At 43.2% G+C, this 20,726-nt stretch overlaps 1 protein-coding gene across 14 annotated transcripts in view; it reads right to left on the reverse strand.

Moving 5' to 3' along the window:
- Positions 1–2,209: 2,209 nt before the first annotated feature.
- Positions 2,210–20,726, reverse strand: part of PEX5L (peroxisomal biogenesis factor 5 like) — a 231,435-nt gene continuing 212,918 nt past the window's right edge. For all 14 annotated transcript variants that reach the window (XM_039478913.2, XM_074404587.1, XM_039478912.2 and 11 more), the window contains 6 exons: positions 19,114–19,257; positions 15,444–15,514; positions 13,043–13,240; positions 12,173–12,338; positions 11,648–11,805; positions 2,210–5,817 (listed from right to left, as the gene is read on the reverse strand). In XM_039478913.2, the coding sequence (XP_039334847.1) occupies positions 5,613–5,817; positions 11,648–11,805; positions 12,173–12,338; positions 13,043–13,240; positions 15,444–15,514; positions 19,114–19,257 (942 nt within the window). In that variant the 3' untranslated portion in view covers positions 2,210–5,612. The remainder of the gene's footprint in view (positions 5,818–11,647; positions 11,806–12,172; positions 12,339–13,042; positions 13,241–15,443; positions 15,515–19,113; positions 19,258–20,726) is intronic.

Below are 20,726 nucleotides of genomic sequence, written 5' to 3' on the forward strand. Positions count from 1 at the left end.
TTTGGGTTAGATGATATATGAGGAAAATGAAGGATGTTGGTAAAAACTTAGGTTTGCTGTATTTCCTTTAACTACTGGTAATGTAGTCCATCATGGGCACATTTTTCACGTGGCAGAGTTCTTGTGTGGTATCTATGTAAAAAACGTTCTACATCTCAGTGAAAATGCCAAATGCTCACGTTACCTCATCGGGTGTGTGTACCTCTTAGTCTTTTTGTGTGACACCATTTCCCTTTCCAAGACATTCGAAGACCACCACCACTCCCCCAACGGATGATACACATTTTACAGTTGAGCAAAGACCTGCCTAATTGTTGTTTTCATCTGACTGTTTGGAGGGCAGGCTAGGTTTTGCTGTGACATTCTGCAGCATTGCAAGCTAGTTTTCTCTTACAGAGAAGGTCCTTAGAAAACAGTTCTGAGACTGGCACACTTGTCTTTGGACTGAGTTATTTTGGTATTTCTGCAGAGGGTGCAGGGAGTGGAAACTTCATTCAAGGCAAAATGCCACGTGAGGTTGTTAAACCTCACGGTTTTTCTTTTTTTCTCCTCTTTAACTGTTTAATTCCTCCCCACAACGGTCTTTGCTCTGTGTGAATGTGTAGAATTCTGGGGTGTATGGAGTGAGGAACAGAGCTGTTCTAACGTAAGACCCTATGTGCTCACTAAACTTTGCTCTCTCCCTTTCTGGTCTCCTCATAAAATAGGGGTTACAGGAGAAGACAGCAAGAGGATTTCAGAGTTGGTTGTGAGTGACCATGAAATCACCTCATCACTCTCTAAATATCATGTTTTTAGACCTGGTGATCAAGTCCAGCTTCTCATGGGACATTTAGCCCAAGCAGTTCACTACCATACAAATAGGGCTGCATCAGAACACTGTTGTGACACCTCACACACTCACGATGTGACATTTGTGGAAATTAAGGCCCCATATCTACCTGGCTGTGTGATGATTTTGGTGTGCCTGACATTACCCCAACCTCCTCACCTTATTTAGAATATCAGTTTTTCTAATGTATTCCTAAACTTTTAGAAAAATTTTAAAATGCATTATTAAGAATTTAGAGTCCAGATCTTTATATGCTGAGACAGTCAACAAGATTTAGTTTAATAGTATCCAGACACTTGGATTTGTTTAGGTTTTGGATCTGTTGTGGCTCAACTGGTTTTTAAAAAAATGTTTAGATGTCTAAGTACCCAGATTCTTCAGAGGATTAGGTTGGCACTGGGAACCCTGTACAAAATATCTGCCAAGTTCAGTGTGACAGCACGAAATGACCTCAAGGATAGGATAAGAAAAGCAAACAGTCCACAAAAATGCTCCCTTGTATGGAGGCAAGGAACAGTAAAGTAACCTATGAGACTTAGTCATGCAGTGTGTAAATTTACATTCAGTCAAGTTATCTTGCATGCTTTGGTTAACATTTGAGTAGGCAGATTTGCAAGTACTAATGCATGCAATATTTTTGTACCTGAGGTTATATGTTTTGCTTTAAAAAATTGCATTTTTACAACCTTTATGCCAGAGTTTATCTATGAACACTCTTTAAAAAAAAAAAAATATATATATATATATATATATGTATGTAGCTACTTCTTAGTTCAAAACAGTTTAATTTCAGCCAGTTCTATAACTACTGAGATGATAGGAAATGAATTATTTTACAAGGTTGAAATCATAAGTGTGCATGTGTAACCATTTCTAAAATAAGAGGGTTCAAAAAGGATGGCATCTACAGTAAGCCTTTAGAATACCCTGTTTCTAGAATGTTTTAGAAGTATCTCAAGATATGAAACCACCACCACCGCTGCCAGAACAGCCAACTTAAAGTCCAGTTCAATCTTGGGGAACAGATTCAGGGGCAAATGAGGAAAGGTCTCAGCATGATCAACTTGCCTCTCTGTATTCCCAAGCTCACGAAGTTTATGATAAAGAGTTCGGAAGCTCTTATGATAAGTGGGACTAGCTGCAACTGTGCTCTAGTCTTGCTTGTATGGGAAGAATATACCAGAAATATTTATCTCTACAAGTATTTAGCCATGGGGCCCATGATTCAATATAATAGTTCTCCTAGAAGAATGAGGGACGTGGCGTGAAACTCTGAGGTGAGTGTGTGAAACGTAAGTGGACGTTCCTGCCCAGTTACGTTTCCACGCTTTTCTCTTCTAGTAGAATCCGGATTGGCTGGGAAAGCACAGCTCATCATTTTCTTTTAAAGTTTCTTGGTGGACAAGATCTGCCCCGTTTTCAGGAGTAATGGGGAGTGAGTTCTGGAGGAAGTGAAGGGAACGAATCAGTGTGGCTGGCCCAGTAAGAGGGATATTTATTCCTCCTCCTCTCCCGTCCCTCCGCCTCCTCCTCACCAGAAAGGTACAACGGCCCGTAGAAGTCGCCTACTAGGAGTGGTTATAACATGTTTTGAAACTCAGCAGTGATCGCTGGCTTTCTCTATATTTTCATCCAATTTACCAGCAAAGCCAGCCCCTGAAAGTCACTTCTGTGTAACTGAGTGGCCATTCTAGTAAAAAATTATCTTCTAGGAGCTGTCAGGCCATTATATCTTACTACATGAGAAAGGAAATGCAAAGCCTTCTCAGAGTCCCCTGGAAGGCAAATGAGGATGCCTTCCCCTTTCAAATGGAAAGAGTAATTTAAATGACAGTCTCACGCCGTGCCAAAAATAGTTTTGCAAAAAACTAAAGTAGATGCCCTTTAAAAACCCAAACATTCACCGTATATGATTTACACAAAAAGACTGTTCTAGAGTCTTGTTACTTATTTTTTGGTGGTGTTCTAGTCCTATAAACTCGTTCATTTTTAAATAATGGTTTTTACTTAATTTTGTAAAAGATATTATTGAAAAATGCAACTATTTTCCTCTTGGGCCGTAATTCTGGACTTCTTGACAGCCTATAAGAATCTTAGATCTGACGGATACTAGATATACTGGAGAAAGTCCTAGTAAAATGCTCTGCAAATTGCCAAATGATGGTGAGAACGGAAGATGTCTAGTCTTGCCTAAAACTCCTTGGAGTTTGTGTTCCAATAGCAAAATAAAACCTGGGCCACAGAATTTGCCACCATTTAGCAACAGATTAATTATCTGACATTTATACTAGTTTCAGGCTTTAAATTCAGGCTGCAAATTCAGTTGCTGCTCAAAGTGTAGAATGCATCACGGACAGAATGCTTGCAGAGTTTGCTTTGACTCCTTTGTTCAGAGGATCCTCATGGACTGTTGAAGCCGCCTTGCTGGCCAAGGTATGGAGATGGTTGGAGGAAGGAGCAGAGGGGGAAGGATGCTCTTCCATCAGGCATATTTTCCATCAGGCATAGTCAAGCAGCCCCTGCCGTGACTTGGAGGCTGTCTCCGAGAGTCCCTACTGGACTGAGTTTCTCAAATTCTACAACTCTCAGATGCCATTCTTGAAAATAATGTTGAGCTTCTCTTTGCTGCTGAGATGGCAGCGAAGCAGGGGCTGAGGCTGGATGGTCGCTGCTGCCCCTGATGCCGGAACACCTCTGCCTCCTGCTGAGCAGCTGGAGCTGCTACCTGGCCCAAGTGAGCTTTGACGATGAGTGTCAAAACCCGGCATTCCCATAGTGCCCTCCGCGCTCTGTCTTTATAAACTAGAATAGGTCATAACATACGTAAGCCTCCAGGATCTGTAGCTTCTGTTCGGCTGAGGGCCCCTCACAACCCAAGGACTTCAAATGTGACAGAGGAGAGGATTTATTCCTGCACCTAGCATTCAATTTATATGCGTGTGTGCACACCTGCCCCTCAGGAGAAGCTAATGACTCAGGCAGTTAGACTGTTTCAACCCCAATTCTGTGGAGTTTTTGTTGCTGTTGTTTTGTTTTTCACTGGGCAACTATAATCATGAGTGGAATGAGCTATAACTAATCAAAGAACAAAGACAAACTTAGGATCAGACTACATTGGGAAAGGTTCTAGACAAAGGAAGGAGCCAAGGTCAAGAAGAATGGGCTAACTTTCCAGACCTGACGTTGGTAACATTGTATTTCGATTAGCATTTTGCAAACAATGTTCCTTATTCTTTAAGAGCATGCTCTTTCTTTCTTTCATTTTTTTTTTTTTTAAGACAGAGTTTCGCTCTTGTTACCCAGGCTGGAGTGCAATGGCGCGATCTCGGCTCACCACAACCTCCGCCTCCTGGGTTCAGGCAATTCTCCTGCCTCAGCCTCCTGAGTAGCTGGGATTACCGGCACGTGCCACCATGCCCAGCTGATTTTTTTTGTGTTTTTAGTAGAGATGGGGTTTCACCATGTTGACCAGGATGGTCTTGATCTCGTGACCTCGTGATCCACCCGCCTCGGCCTCCCAAAGTGCTGGGATTACAGGCGTGAGCCACCGCGCCCAGCCTAAGGGCATGCTCTTTCATATCAAGTCACTGGCATCCAGCTGCACTCTCAGAGAGAGTGCGATTCTGAAATTCGGTTTGAAGATGTTGCTCTTCCGTCACTTAGAATGCGAGGGAATAAACAGTGCAGATTATTATGAAACTAAGAACACATACTTTTTAGGAAAAAATGTTATTTATCACTCTTAATAAATATTATGTAAAATAGTTATGGTTTAAAGGAATATTGGTGTGCAGGGCAGTTATAAAGCCAGTAAAAGAGGACCCTTCAGCAAGTTAAACTGAACTCAATAGAAATCACGAGATCACCAGACTTTCTCCCTGCAGAGAACGTGTGGAGAGACAGTACCTGTGTCTTCCTTCTGTTCGTACAGTCCCAGAAAGCATGTGAATGAAAAGATCTGTTTGCCATATTTACACCTACGTCATCATATCTGCTTTAAGAAAAACACTCCCTCAAAACCCTACACTATGAAAAACTATTTTCAGGAATTGTTTATTTGGTCCGTTGATCTAATGAGGCTAAGTTCTCAAATCTTCCACCCCCAAGTTAAAAATTGGAGCAACGAAACAGAACTCCAGCAAGGCATAGATAAGATATTAAAGTGCGTATGTACAATCCCAGAAAAGTTTAGATTGGGAACAGCAAAAATTTCTAGTGCAAAAACCGCTTCTGCCAGCAAAGCTCCCTCTCTGGAATCAAGGGCTACAGTAAAAGTTAAAATTGGAACAGGTTTAAGCAATGCCTGTCTTTAGTCACGAGTTAATCTATGTGCATGCACCAGTGGCCCCAGCTCAGTCTTGCAAAAGGAAACAGTTCAGAAGCAGCCAGGCTTTCCCAGTCTGAAGCAGTGCTCTCTCCAGGTTTCCATGAACAACTCAGATGTGGCATCAGCTGCAAGTGGAGACAGAAACCCAAAGAACACACGTCGCAGTATGCTTGCGGCTTGTGCAGAGTAGTCCATACATGGCTTCTTCATCTCGGTTTGTCTTGAGTCTCTCAAGTCTTCTTTGGAGCCTGACCTTGACGCTCTAGACAGCATTTTGTGCTTTTGGCTCTGAACAGAGACTGGGCATTGTCTGTAGGAATTAATTTCCTTGGGCTATATGACCATGGGCTTTCGAATATTTGATTTATCCTTTTGAAATTCATAATAAAAGCTTTTCATTTTTCAGTACAATTACGCAGATCAGAGATGATTAGTACGGGTGTTACTCCTTCTTCAAGGATCCAAGTTGAAAGCTCTTAAGAGGACATCCAGGTCACCAAGACTCGCCGCCTGGAAGAGTTCCGGTTGGTCCATCAGAGACAGTGCAATTCTGAGGGCAGCCCAGATGTTCCCAGAGATCGCAGGATGAGGGACTTGCTGTTGATTCCTGCTCTTTCTTTGCAAACTGAGGGCAGTGAGAAAATTGCTGACCGCTTCTCTAAGAAGGTAGAGAAACAGATATTTTAAAATTCATCACATTTCAGAGTTAGCAAATGTAAACAAAACAAAACAAAATTGGATTAAGCGATTTTAGCCTAAAATCACCTCCTGTGGCGTTCTGGATGGTCAAATGAACAACTTTCTAATGCTTTTATATTCTTTAGTGAGCAATCATTGTTAAATATAAGAAAAAAGAAAAGCAGGCTGGGCATGGCGGTTCACACCTGTAATCCCAGCACTTTTGGAGGCCAAGGCAGCTGCATCACTTGAGGTCAGAAGTTCAAGATCAGCCTGGCCAACATGTTGAAACCCTACGTCTACTAAAATTCAAAAATAGCTGGTATAGTGGCATTTGCCTGTAATCCCAGCTACTTGGGAGGCTGAGGCAGGAAAATCGCTTGAACCCAGGAGACGGAGGTTACAGTGAGTTGAGATTGTGACACTGTACTCCAGCCTGGGCAACAGAGTGTGACTATCTCAAAAAAAAAAAAAAAAAAAAAAAAGCAAATTTTATTTTAGGACTGTCAAGTTGGAGAGAAAGAATAATAGCAAAACCATGCAAATTCATTAACGCATTCAATCTCCCCCTACTCCAGGAATGATTTGAACACTTAATCCATCTGCAGATTTGATGTCTACACCTAGGTTTACGAGGAAGAATACAGCCCTGCTTAAAAACACAGTGGCCTAATTTTTTCCATTAGTGATGCACATAATGGAACACTAGAGGGATGAGTTTATTATTGGGCACTGGACTCGAGTCCCAGTTATTTAGCAGGAGGCAAAGTTCTTGTCTTTCCCAAGCCTTACTTTCCCTGAGTGTGTAACAGACATTTAAAGATTTTGTGAGATGTGGTTGGATCAATCTACATGCCAGCTCTCACCACTAAGATCGGTAGTCCTGAGTGGGTCTGGAGAAGCTTGGGGATCAGTGAGGTCAAAATTATTTTTATGATAAAACTAAGATGTTATTTGACCTGTTGCTTTCTTTTCTTTTCTTTTTTTTTGCATGCTTACAGTGGAATTTTCCAGAGACTGCTGGCGCATGATTTCAACGGAGGCATGCAGAAGCAGCTGTGGGAGTGTGTCTTCTAGTAAGCAAGACATTAAAGAGACTGGCAAAAATGTGAAACAGTATCATTCTTCCCACTAAACTGCTTTTGTTTTGGAAAATTATTTTTTTTGCAAAATATATTATTTATGATAACATGCAGTGAGTTTTATTTTTTTAAATTTATTTTTATTTTTTGAGACAGAGTCTTGCTCTGTTGCCCAGGCTGGAGTGCAGTAGCACAATCTCAGCTCACTGCAACCTCCGCCTCCCAGGTTCAAGCGATTCTCCTGCCTCAGGCCCCCTATTACCTGGGATTACAGGTATGTGCCACCGTGCCTGGCTAATTTTGTATTTTTAGTAGAGATGGGATTCCACCATGTTGGCTGGGCTGGTCTTGAACTCCTAACCTCAGGTGATTCACCTGCCTCAGTCTCCCAAAGTGCTGGGATTACAGGTGTGAGCCACTGTGCCTGGCCAGGTTTCATTCTTTTTAAATGAATCGTTAAAAATGTTTTTAGTTTAATTTCTAATATGGTAAATACTGATAGATGTAACCCACATAAACAAAAGCCCCTTGAGGTTCTCAATACTCCTTAAAAGTATAGAGGGGTCTTGAGAACACTGAGTTAGAGACAAGCTGAGTTAGATGCTGTCCGCAATCCTGCTGGCTCCTCCAGCCCACAAGTCCACTCTGCTGCTCAGGTGCCAGGTGAACCTGCTGGGGCTGCCCTCTTCAGGACCCCCACTCCACCCCAGCCTTGTAGAGTGCCTCTGACAAACATCCTTCCCAAGAACGATTACGCCACTTTAATCTGCATCCACTTTACTGTTCTCAAAAACCTTTCATACGCTTAATCTCATTGAGTCCTGGAAGGCAGGTATTAAGCATCTGGTAAGAAACTTAGAAAGTGACGCTGGATTTCTAATTCTAACACAAACAATCCAGGAACTTGCTCATTTATATAGTTAGATCTGCCTGACAATAAAAGGAAAGTGAGAGGCGGTCATGGTGTATGTGGCAACCTGGATAATGGAATGGAGTGCGTGTCCTAGTCCCCCCACTTTTGGGTTTCTTGCAATCAAGCAAGAGAGGGCAGTTTATAAGTGGATGGACACAGGGGTCTGCCTGAGAGGCCCTTTTTACCCCCGCTTCACAGATGGCAGCTCTACTGATGTCCCCCAGTTTTCTCTCATAGGCTCAGAGCTGCAAGAACCCAAGGGAAAGGAAGATCTTGAAAGCCTCTCATTCTCTGGCTTCTTCCAGCCCCAAGTATGTGGTGATGTGGAGAGAAGCAGAAGGGTTGAACTTACCCCAGCAAATGACTCCAGCCTCCCCGCCATCACCCGTAAAGACAGTCTAAACCTCTCCCCTTGCTTGTGAACTCAGAGTCCTTTCGGGGGACTCAGAAGGTTATACCTGTGTATGTGCGAATAGTTTTCGAATGTTTCACACACATATGTATAAGTAAGTTTAAATCGTTTGTGGACATTGTCATGATTAATAAAAAGCTCACTCACTGAAAAGCATTACGTTACAGCTTTCCCTCATTTTACTCATACTAAAGTATTACTATCAAGGGGGTTACAATTTTCATCAAAAGGAGTCCTCAGTTTTGAAAGGGTTAAGACTGGCTGGTCTCAGCGCTACTCTGGAGCTCTGCTGACAAAGGTGTAACATTTTGGGCTACACCCAAGTTTCACACCAACAGTCTCCTCTCCTTTTTGTGACTGTATATGTACCAGGGTAGTGCTCGCCTTTGACTCTCTGCAGAAAATGTGAGGTGACAAGCAGCAAGTGTCACAGCTACATACACCGACACCTGCCGTTCTTGAGGGAGCGGCCCCATGACATTTGTGAACTGGAAAGTACTTATGTCAGCTCCTCACTTCCTTCTGAGCCCTTTCTCTGTTGAGGGTTGTTGTTTCCGAGCCTGCACCTATACCGCTTTGCAGAATCCATTTACCATTTATGTCTCTCTCGCCGGGCACAGTGACTCACGCCTATAAGCCCAGCACTTGGGGAGGCTGAGGCAGGCGGATCATTTGAGGTCAGAAGTTCGAGACAAGCCTGACCAACCTGGTGAAACCTTGTGTTTACTAAAAATACAAAAAGTAGCCAGGCATGGCAGTGGGCGCCTGGAATCCCAGCTACTCGGGGGGCTGAGGCAGGAGAACTGCTTGAACCTGGGAGGCAGAGGCTGTAATGAGCCGAGATCGCACCACTGCACTCCAGCCTGGGCGACAGCGAGCCTCCATCTCGAAAAAAAGAAAAAAATCTAATTCTCACTTGATGGTCTTTTTTTTTTTTTTTTTTTTTCTTTTTTTTTTTCAGGAAAAAGCACAAAATGCTTACCATTTCTCAGATTTCCCACATCTGGCATGACAACAAAAGACCCACAAAACTCAGTTGATATGTTCCAAAGAAGCCAACTGAGTAGTGTTGCCAGACTTAGCAAATAAAAATACAGAATGCTTCATTAAATCTGAACTTCAGATAAACATCCCTTGGTATACATGGGGGACCAGCTTCACAAACCCCTGAGAATACCAAAATCTGAGAATGCGCATGTCCCTTGTATAAAATAGCACAGTATTTGCATATAATCTGCACATAACCTCCCATATACTGTAAATCATCTCCAGATTACTTACAATTAATAAAATGTAAATGCTATTGCATTTGTTATACTATATTGTTTTTTAAAAATTGTATTTTTTAATGTATTCAATCCACAGTTGGTTAAACCCATGGATGTGGAACCATGGAGGGGTGGCCCAGCTGTACAGGAATATCTCACGCAATGTTTGGAAAATACTTACACTAAAAATGTACTTGTTGTTTATCTGAAATTCAAATTTAAGTGAGCATTCTGTGTTTTATCTGGTACCCCTAAAACTAACTTGCTCCAGTATGGAAGACTTTCTGCTTGGGGATTTAAAATTTACGCCTTAACAGAGTTGGCCATTTTTACCAGTCATGAGCCTTCATGGGCTCCTGCAAATAGTGACCCTGATGAATTTCGTAACCGTGAATGCCAATAAAGTACTTCATTGATCCTGCAAGTATTTTTTTCTAACCCTAAGAAGTTACAATTAAGAAAAACTCATCTAGGAGCTTTATAAGAGCCTCCTTTAACTGAGGCTTTATATGTGTATAATATATAGTGTATCTAGATAATATATAGTGCATACAGGTGTTTAATATATGTGTATGTATCAAATACAGTATATAAAATATATAGTGTATATATAACATGTATGTAATGCTTGTATAACATTCCCTTTGAAAGAATTATAACAATCACATTATATGTTTTATATATATGTTATATATTTCCATCTCCCATCTCCCTTGTTCTAAAAAAAGGGACTCTAAGGTGTCTCATAAAATACATATACACGACATATTTAGAAAAAAAATGAATGAAAGCGGTAAATAGCAAATCTGGTTGGGAACATGAGACGAAGCCAGGAATGAAGCTAGGATGGGAGGCGGACATCAGGGGCTGGGACAGCTGGTGCGTGGTGGGTGGCACACAGCGCATAGCAGGTGGCACACAGCGCGTGGCGGGTGGCACACAGCGCCAGGCTTCTGCACAGCGACGCACAGAGCCTCTGCAGTGGCACATTTCACAGTGTCCACAAAATAAGCCACTTGATAAGGAGCCATTCAGCTCTTTGTGGTTTTGATCTGAGAACATCCTCCCAATGTAATCCAGTGACTCAGGCTCTTTGTAAGAGTTTGTTCGTATAGGGCAACACCTGTTCCCTAGGCCCTCAATGTTTGCCAGTGGCAAAATGCATCAGTGTAGTTCAGAAGCAGTAACTCTTCTGGGCTTGAACTCCCAGCCTCAGGTGATCCGCCCGCCTCGGTCTCCCAAAGGGCTGGGCCCACTGCGCTTGGCCTCTCTTTTTAACAAGTGAAGAAATTGAGGCTAAAAATTATATACTCAGAGTCACAAAACTGGCCAGGGCTGTGATGTTAACCCCGGCTGGCCTAATTATTAAAGCCTGGCTCTTTCAGAGAATGAGAAAGGCTTTTACATTTTTCATGGGGTTCAAAACGAATATTTAGTTCCTTTTCCGATTATGAAAGTCAAACCTGTTTGTTTAGAAAATAGAAAAAATGGGAAAGAAAGAAGAAAAAAGATGACCCATTCTTTCATTATCTGAAAGAAATAAAGGTCGTTTGTAGTCCCTGGTCACGGGGAAAAGGCGGGGCACAGAGCTCAGGGTGTGGGATGAGGGTGAGGGGCGTTTTAAACGATGAACCAGTTCTGTGTTTTCCCTTCCTCCCAGCTAACTCTGTTGGAATATTAGTTCAGAAAACCTGGATTCTTGGTTTTGCTTCGCTAGACACTGGTTCTGGGACTTTCTGAAATCATTTTGCTGGGCGCCCCTAAGCCACACCCCCAAGGCTCTTATTTCCTGAGGCGGAAAGTGAAAGATTGGCTGGAAGTTTTTCTCGAAAGTTGCCCTGGAGGCTGCTGAAAACCCTGATAACTTGTCCTAACCCAGGCCGATGAATCCAGATCTCAGGGGCCAGGGACTGGGAGTCCTCGTCTCCCCAGACGCTGAGCAGACGGCCGCTCTCTAAAGACTGAGACCCGGAGCAGCTCAGGGCTCCTGCTGACCCAGGCCTTGGGAGCCGCAGGCTCCACGTCCACCCTCACCAGCAGGAGGAGGAGGAGGAGGAATACCCGGACCAAGGCAGGCGTTTCTGCTCGGAAACACCCTCTGGGTAACCAGCCTGAGGCCCGCGGCCACACCTCACCTGTAGGCGCCCAGGTTGATGCAGCTGATCCCCAGGTTGTATCTGGACCGGATGAAGCCCGGCTGGATCTCCAGCGCGCGGGTGTAGGCCTCCACGGCTTCCTCGCTGCGGTCTCCGTTGGCCAAGGTCGCCCCGAGACGGTTCCATAGTGAATAGTCCTGATGACAAAATCAGAGCTTTCTCACAACCCAGTGCGAGCCACAGCGGCAGAGCCCTCCCAGACTTCTCTGCAGAGAAAGGAAGACGGCTAGACATGGACTCAGTGCTCATGGTGGAGACCGTGGCCAGGGGAATTGCTACAAAATCTTCACGGACAGTTTTGTCCAGTGACTTTCACTCATTAACAAACAGCCAGCACTGGAGGCTGTCATGTCATCCATGTCTCTATTTTAGGTATTTCAGTATTAACAGCCACGTAGCACATCGTTAGTACCCATCACTTGGAACCACGGGAGGTAGAAGGACTGCCGGCCGTGAACACTGGTTAAGGAGAACACTGGTTTCTAGGTGCGCCTGCCGTCTTACCTCCGGCCGGACAGTTAAGGCAGCGTTAAATGCATCTATTGCTCTATTAAATTCTCCACTCAGGTGGAACAGGACCCCGAGCCCTGTCTGTAGGTCTGGGTCGATCATATCTCCATTTTGATGGGCAGCTTCCAGATATAATTCCTTCACTCCTTCCAGAACAGAGCTACGAGAGAAAAAACCAATTAGATTTGTAATCCCAACAGTCAGAACAGAAATGATTTACTGTTAAATCTCTTGACTCTATTTCAAGAAATCTCTTCATTACAGACTGGAAAACTTTCCTTAAAATAACTTAATAAGAGGATTATTAATGCTGAGTGTTTTACAATATGGCTGATTTTCATGACGTGGGTTGTTGAACACAGATACAGACTGCCGAGTAAGGTCTTCCCGAGGAGAGTTCTGCTCACTGTGAGCGCCAATGTGGAAACCCCACAGCTAAGTTTCCCAGGGCCTCAGTGAGCAAGAATTTGACCTAAGGATTTATTGTTGGCAGAAAACAAACTTTCTAGAAGACCAGACTTTCATTTTTCCCATTCCTAATTCTCAGGCTTGAGAAAACTTGGAGCATTAGCATTTCTTATACTTTACCTTGGGTGAATTATGTGTCCAAAGCATTTGACTCTAAAATGTGGCACTCAGATAAATGCCTGTGTGTGCCCGCAATGTACGCCATGTGCCTGAAGGAGGTTGGCCCTGTCTAAGTGTCAGTCTTTCTAATGAGCGATGCTCCTCAAGCAGAATTCCCTCCTGCAAACCATTCTGGAGTGGGTGGTGTCAGGGACGTGAGGCTCATTAGTTACCTGTTAGGTGATTCATTGTATCTATGGGTGTTTACTGCCAGCTGGAATGTAACGGGAAGGATACCTATCAACTGGGGACTTAGACATCCTGCGGGTGAGGCCTGGGGATCCCTTCTTGCTCTTCACAAGGTACTTGTACTTGGGATTTTGCTTAATCCAATTCTTCAAAGCTTCACAGGCATCCTGCTGATGGCCAGTGTTGGTATGACTCACGGCCAGTGCCATCAGTGCTTTTAAGTTGTTGGGCTGTAATTCTAAGCACCTGAAAAAAAAGGAAGCCAATTTCAGATTTTTTTTTTTTTTACTTCTAACAGTTCTTTAGAAAATGTGGGGTCTTTATTAACTAAATACTGCAAAAGCATTGTTAAGCTTGTTACGTCAAGTCCTTGGAAAGCACCATATTTATCCACCTAAAAACAGAGACCTCAGCATATTTTTAAGACAGTTAAAACTTACCCTAATGACTGCGAGGTTTGGTAATTTTAATAAGCGGCTTTAAAACTATGTGGCTTATCCATGTACATGATTTATTAGTGGTTAAACTAATAAGATCTAATGAGAAGTAGGGGATATCATTATTTTAATGCTGCTCTCTCTTTTTTTAAAAAAATGGAATCTCACTCTGTCCCTGAAGCTGGAATGCAGTGGTGTGATCTCTCTCGGCTCAATGCAAACTCTGCTTCCTGGCCTCAAGTGATTCTCCTGCCTCAGCCTCCTGAATAGCTGGGATTACAGATGCCCACCACACCCAGCTAATTTTGTATTTTTAGTAGAGACAGGGTTTCACCGTGTTGGCTAGGCTGATCTTGAGCTCCTGAACTCAAGTGATCCACCCACCTCGGCCTCCCAAAGTACTGGGATTACAGGTGTGAGCCACTACACCTGGCCTTTACTATCAATATATTAAAGGTATACATTTATACATATAATATATAAACGTTCTCTTTTATATTTGTATATTAAGTGTATAAATGTGTATATTTATACATTAAATACATAATGTATAAATAGATACATACAAACATATAACATATGGGATGTGTGTATATATGTACACACAAACATTAAAGGTACTTATATATTTATACATTTAATATATAAATATAAAAGAGAACTGACTTGAATGTAGACATCTAGAGATGAAAGACTGTGCAGTGTTTTGCAAAGGAGAGAGGAATCCTTGTGGGGTCAGAACTGCCAATGTGGGTTTACAGGAGACAGTGGCAAAGCTACTCCCCCCCCCATTCGATTCCATTGGACTTTAGCAGGGGATTTCCAAATTGAAGGGCATGCAAACCACCTGGGGCTCTCATAAAATCTGCATTCTGATGCAGCAGGCCTGCTGGGGTGGTTTGACAAGTTCTCAGGTGAAGATGCGGTCTCTGGATAAGACTTTGAGTAGCAAGCCCTAGGCAGTACCTAATGCCGCTCTGTGGTGAGCCTAATCTCCCAGAAACTTAGCCGCGCTGGGTAGAGAGGTTCCTAAGACTGGATGCACATCACGAACACCTGGTGAGGTTTGACAATGATTGCTGCCTGGTTCCCAGCCCTGATCAATTAAATGATAATCTCTGGGCTGTGCTCGGGCATCATTTTCCCCTCTAAATGATTCTAATGTGTGTGTGTATACAGGGGTAAGAACCAGGGGATCTACCTTGACCTTCCTGACCCCCAATTCTCTCATCTGTAGGAAAAGGCTCTGAAGGCAGGGCCATACGCTAGGCATTACCTCATCAGATACCAACAGAATCTTGAAATCTAGGTTTCCAAGACTGTAAAGCCCTAGAATTTCAAGAGTCTAGAATTCTTACAATCTAAGATTCCAAAGCTATAGGAGTTGTACACATACATTATATATGACCATCCATATAAACATATACATATAACAGATGGTATATGTGTGTATGTATACATATATATGTATGTCTACACACATATATTCTCTTCCTATAGCACTATATTAAAGGTACTTACAAGAAAAGGTAGGGAAAGGGGAAGTCTGTTTGGTAGAGGCTACTTTTCCAGGGTTTAAATAGGACTCTAATCAAGTAGGGTGTAATATTACACACACCCTCTCTTCCCATCCTTCCTTTCCCAACGTCATGCAGACCATTAGTCAGTATTCCACTTCTGTTTTTTTTGAAGAATATTTTCAGATGTTTCAGAAGTCTAAAAAGTTAAAAGAAACTATTCAATGGGTCTGCTTTATGACTGGGCTTAACACGGTCTTTCTCTGGTCCCAGTCACTGTCCACTGATTTGTAGATAGCAAGACATGGTTAGGAACGTTGTTTCACTACAAGCTGTTTTTCAGGGCGACGTGTGAGTCATATGCGGCGTCTCAGCACGTGTCTTGGCTAAATTCTTTATATTGTACTGCAGTAAAGATCAAAAGACACATCTGAAACAGCAAGTCCATTAACAAGCATCCAGCAGGCCCCTGATTGTGCACTTAGCTTCACTTACCTCTGGAGGGCGACAATAGCTGCTTGCTCGTTTTCATTCTCTGCCTGGGTTATCCCGAGGAACTGCCACGCCTGGGAAAGACAACGGACGTTAATACCGCAAGGTGAAGCAGGATTACCAACGGGCTTCGGTTGGTTTGTTTACCTGGGATGGGTCCCCTGTGCAGAGCAACCTGTCTCAGATGTGAGATCTGCATAAAAGGGGGAAATGTCGCATGCATTTCTTCATTCAGACTCTCTTGTGACGTCTGGGTCAAAATCCTCCGTCGTTAGTTCAAAACCCATTCAGTGTTAATCCTTTCCTATAACCCAGTGTGACGGAAGCCTCTGCATTTCTGAGATTTCATTATATTAGGTATTTTAAAACCCAAAGATAAATATATAAAATTCTACAATTATGAGAAAAAGGGGTGGAAAAATAGCCCAGAAATGTAGCTAAATAAAGTTTACAATAAGGAATCTCAAGATGTACAATATGAACTTTGCTTGTGTGAATGAAAGTCAAACAGTTACTAGAAAAATTCACAGGAGATTCAGGAACTAGGAAAAGCAAAACAAAACAAAATCTACGATGTGTTCATTCCTCTAATGTAATCACTGTTGAAACACACAAAACACACATAAACACAACCATAAGGTAGACATAATTTTATAGTCTACATTTACACATTTCATTGTCCCTTAAGCCCCTTTTCATGTTTCAAAATCCTCATAATTTTTAATTTGGATTTTGTTGAACGGACATTTGATTATTTACCCAACAATTTCCTTATTGCTCTAAGTTGGTGGAAATCATTTGCTACTGTAAATAATTTGAAGAACATCTTCAAGCAGATAGCTTATGTTTTTACATCTAGAATTAAAGTTTTTAATATAGCAAATTTTCTTTATATGATCATAAGAACAGTAACTGTCATACTTTTCTAAGAGTAATACTCACAAGCAAAAGTCTCTTATTATACACACTGTCCTCAGCTTTGCTGAGGGTGGAGATATATTAGGGTTGTAGGGATTTAAAAACGTTTGGGGAGTGTGTAACTCTGCCTCCCAAGGCTGGCAGAGTTATACGCTCCCTAAACATTTTTACACACTCCCATAATACCATTTTAAAACAAACCTCTAGGAAAGCAGTTATCTTAAAGTGTCATTTGAATGGTTTTGGCTTTTCCCCTTATGGGTTATTATTGGATATATTTTATAAACTCATAAAAATACTGATTATGCCCCCCTCCAAATATCCTTTATTCTTTAAAATCTCTTAAACGTACATAGAGCAACCTCTATTTTGACTTCACCTTCCATGTATCTTAGAATGCTTCTTAAGAAAAGCTTGATGAAATTGCCTTTCTCTGGGGGCATTTTTCTAGACAGTGGCCATGGTGTCATTCTCACTGTGTGCAGTATTATTATCTCAGCTTGAAGGTCCCCATAGATTCAGAAGCCCTGGGTCCTTGTCTGGGGTTCATTAGTTACCATAGGCTCTCATTTTCTCATTTATGAATCTGAGATCATAATACGTCATTGAGAGAATCTTCTAGGGCCCTTATGTCAAATAATATCGCATATTTGAAAACACCTTGTAAAACACTTAGCAGTTACAAATGTAAGATGGCATTATTATTTTTGGGGGGTGGCCTATAGTTTCATATTAGTGTAATAATTTCCTCTTCTACAATGAGCATATATCTTTATTTTATTTTTGAGACAGAGTCTTGCTCTGTCACTCAGACTGTAGTGCCGTGGCATGATCTGGGCTCACTGCAACCTCCGCCTCCCAGGTTCAAGCAATTCTCCCACCTCAGCCTCCTGAGTAGCTGGGATTACAGGCACAAGCCATCCACCCAGCGAATTTTGTTTTGTATTTTTAGTAGACACAGGGTCCTTCCATGTTGGCCAGGTTGGTCTTGAACTCCTGGCCTGAAGTAACCCCCCTGCCTTGGCCTCCCAAAGTGCTAGGATTATAGGCGTGAGCCACCACGCTCAGCCTATGTTTTAAAGATTCTAATATTTTGGTTCAGAATTTCAGCTTTCAATTCGATCCCATTTCACTGTAAACCTTTTGACCAACAAGATATTACAAGATTTAACTAGTGACCAGTTTACTCATTCTTCCTATATCAAGTACAGCCAATGATAACGATGAAGGCGAATGTTGATGTGCCAGGCACTGAGCTGAGCACTTTCTTTGTGTGAACTAATTTCATCCTCGCAACACATAGTGAGACAGTTACAATTAGGATTTCCACGTTACAGATGAGGAAACTGAGGCTTAGAGTGTTTAAATGACTTGCCCTGGGTCCCACTGCTAACAGGGAGAACAGGGATCGGAAGCTATGCAGCTGGGGTAGCATGGCCTGGGTGCTTAACCACTAGTCTACGTTGTGTTCTCAGCACCAACATACACACCTGTGCCTACAATTTCTGCAGATTCCCTTGGAAACATTCTTACATGATGATTCCCGAAAATTACAAACGAAAGAAGAAAGCATCACACTCCCGCTATCTTAGGATGGGCCTTTGCAGGTTTGCGAAACCCAATGGACGCGGGCGGCAGAGCTTCCTGCTGCCCTCCCAGTCTGTCTCATGGCTCTTCTCATCTCTGAGAAAGGGGTTTTTCTAACACGCAATCCGCTGGTACACCTTTCCTGAGTACAGGCCCCAGTGCTTTCCCACAGCCTTCAGATGAACGTCAAATCCTTGCCTATCTCTCTGCCATTCTCCCTCCCCTCTTCCACTTCACACGATGCGTCACGCCCGTCTGCCTCCCCACGCAGCATTCTCTGGACATGAAAACGGGACTCCTCTCCTGCCTTCCAGTCCCACCCCACGCTGGCTTCACTGTGCAGACAGGCTGATGTTTTAGTCTCCCAGCACCGTGTGCTCACGTGGACCCCGCATTGATCACACGACACCCATGTTGCCACTTGTCTTCCCAGATAGACCGTAAACATGTTTTTCCAACTCATAACTTCTCCCAGCGTTTCAGTATTTTGAGCCAGGACCCGGCATAATTTTTGGGACATGGCATGTGTTTAATAAATGTGGGGTGAGTGAACCAAGGGTGATGTACAGTGTGACATAAGAACCAGACATCACGATACACTGTCCCTTGAAAACAACTGCCAGGCGCAGTGGCTCACGCCTGTAATCCCAGCACTTTGGGAGGCCCGAGGCCAGTGGATCCCTGAGGTCAATAGTTCGAGACCAGTCTGATCAACATGGTGAAACCCCATCTCTACTAAAAATACAAAAATTAGCTGGGCATGGTGGTGGGTGCCTGTAACCCCAGCTACTTGGGAGGCTGAGGCAGGAGCACCGCTTGAACCTGGCAGGTAGAGGTTGCAGTGAGCTGAGATAGCGCCACTGCACCCCAGCCTGGGTGACAGAGCAAGATTCTGTCACAAAAAAAGGAAACTGCTGATGAGCCTCCAGGTTGGTGATCTTGATTTTTTGTTGCCTGTCCCCAACCTTTATTTATAGGCACTATTGACACTGCCGATTAGAAAGTAGGTTAGAAAACAGGTACCTATTGGTAACTTTCAAACCAGTAGGCTAAGCTAGATTAACTCCTCTGGGAAGCTTTACTTGATGGAAAGGCAGAGTTCAGCGTTTTCTGCCCCTTGCTGGCACACACCCTTCCTGAGTCTGGCAGAATGAAGGGAGAAAGGTACCTCTGCATCGCCAGGGTCCTGAAGAATTGCTGCTTCCATGAACAGGATGGTGACCGGCAGGTCCCCTTCCTTCAGCCTTTTTAAACCTTCTTCAAATGCTCCAGGCCAGTCCTTGAAGGGGTTTTCAGTGTGAAAGTAATATCCCTGCAACACAGAGACAGACCAGTGCACAAGCCATTGATTTCTCTTTTCATTGTTACATCCAGGAAGAATGTAAATTAAAAAGTCAGGAAACAACGGATGCTGGAGAGGATGTGGAGAAATAGGAACGCTTTTACACTGTTGGTGGGAGTGCAAACTAGTTCCACCATTGTGGAAGACGGTGTGGCAATTCCTCAAGGACCTAGAAATAGAAATTCCATTTGACCCAGCAATCCCATTACTGGGTATACACCCAAAGGATTATAAATCATTCTACTATAAATACACATGCACACATATGTTTATAGCAGCAGTGTTCACAATAGCAAAGACTTGGAACCAACCCAAATGCCCATCAAAGATAGACTGGATAAAGAAAATGTGGCACACACATACCAAGGAATACGATGCAGCCATAATAAAGGATGAGTTCATGTCCTTTGCAGGGACATGGATGAAGCTGGAAACATCATTCTCAGCAAAGTAACAGAAGAACAGAAAGCCAAATACCGCATGTTCTCACTCATTAGTGGGAGTTGAACAATGAGAACACGTGGACACAGGGAGGGGAACATCACACACTGGGGCCAGTAGGGGGATGGGGGGGCTAGGGGAGGGACAGCATTAGGAGAAATACCTAATGTAGAAGATGGGTTGATGGGTGCAGCACGTGTATACCTATGTAACAAACCTGCACATTCTGCACAGGGACCCCAGAACTTAAAGTATAATTAAAAAAATTAAATATTTATTTTGATTTTTAAATTGAACATTTTAAATTTCTGCTTTTCCTTATTATGAATGTAGCACATTTTCATTGTATAAAGTTTAGATAAAACCAAATAATATCACAAGATACAAAAAGAATGACAGGTATACAATGCCACAACCTAGATATGACCACTGCTAGTATGTTTGAGTTTGCTTTCTTCTGATATTTCTTGTTCTTTTTGTGTTAACAATTCTCCCTCATGATTTCAAAGCACTGACTCCTCACGTTTTCGCCGAGTGCTCCCACCCACCCCCGAAACACGAGCCCCACGTGCTGGATCTGTGTACCTCCCGTGGCCCTCTGGGGAGGTACAAGCCACTGCCATAGCTGAGGGAATTTTGCCTTCACCCTGGACCAGCTTTTTTTTTTTTTTTGAGATGGAGTTTCGCTCTTGTTACCCAGGCTGGAGTGCAATGGCGCGATCTCGGCTCACCGCAACCTCTGCCTCCTGGGTTCAAGCAATTCTCCTGCCTCAGCCTCCTGAGTAGCTGGGATTACAGGCACGTGCCACCATGCCCAGCTAATGTTTTGTATTTTTAGTAGAGACGGGGTTTCACCATGTTGACCAGGATGGTCTCGATCTCTTGACCTCGTGATCTACCCGCCTCGGCCTCCCAAAGTGCTGGGATTACAGGCTTGAGCCACCGCGCCCGGCCCACCCTGGACCAGCTTTTGCCTGTGGGGGGCTGTATTGCCCCTG

Source organism: Saimiri boliviensis, chromosome 8 (genome assembly GCF_048565385.1).
Source record: "Saimiri boliviensis isolate mSaiBol1 chromosome 8, mSaiBol1.pri, whole genome shotgun sequence".
NCBI classification, from domain to species: Eukaryota; Metazoa; Chordata; class Mammalia; order Primates; family Cebidae; genus Saimiri; species Saimiri boliviensis.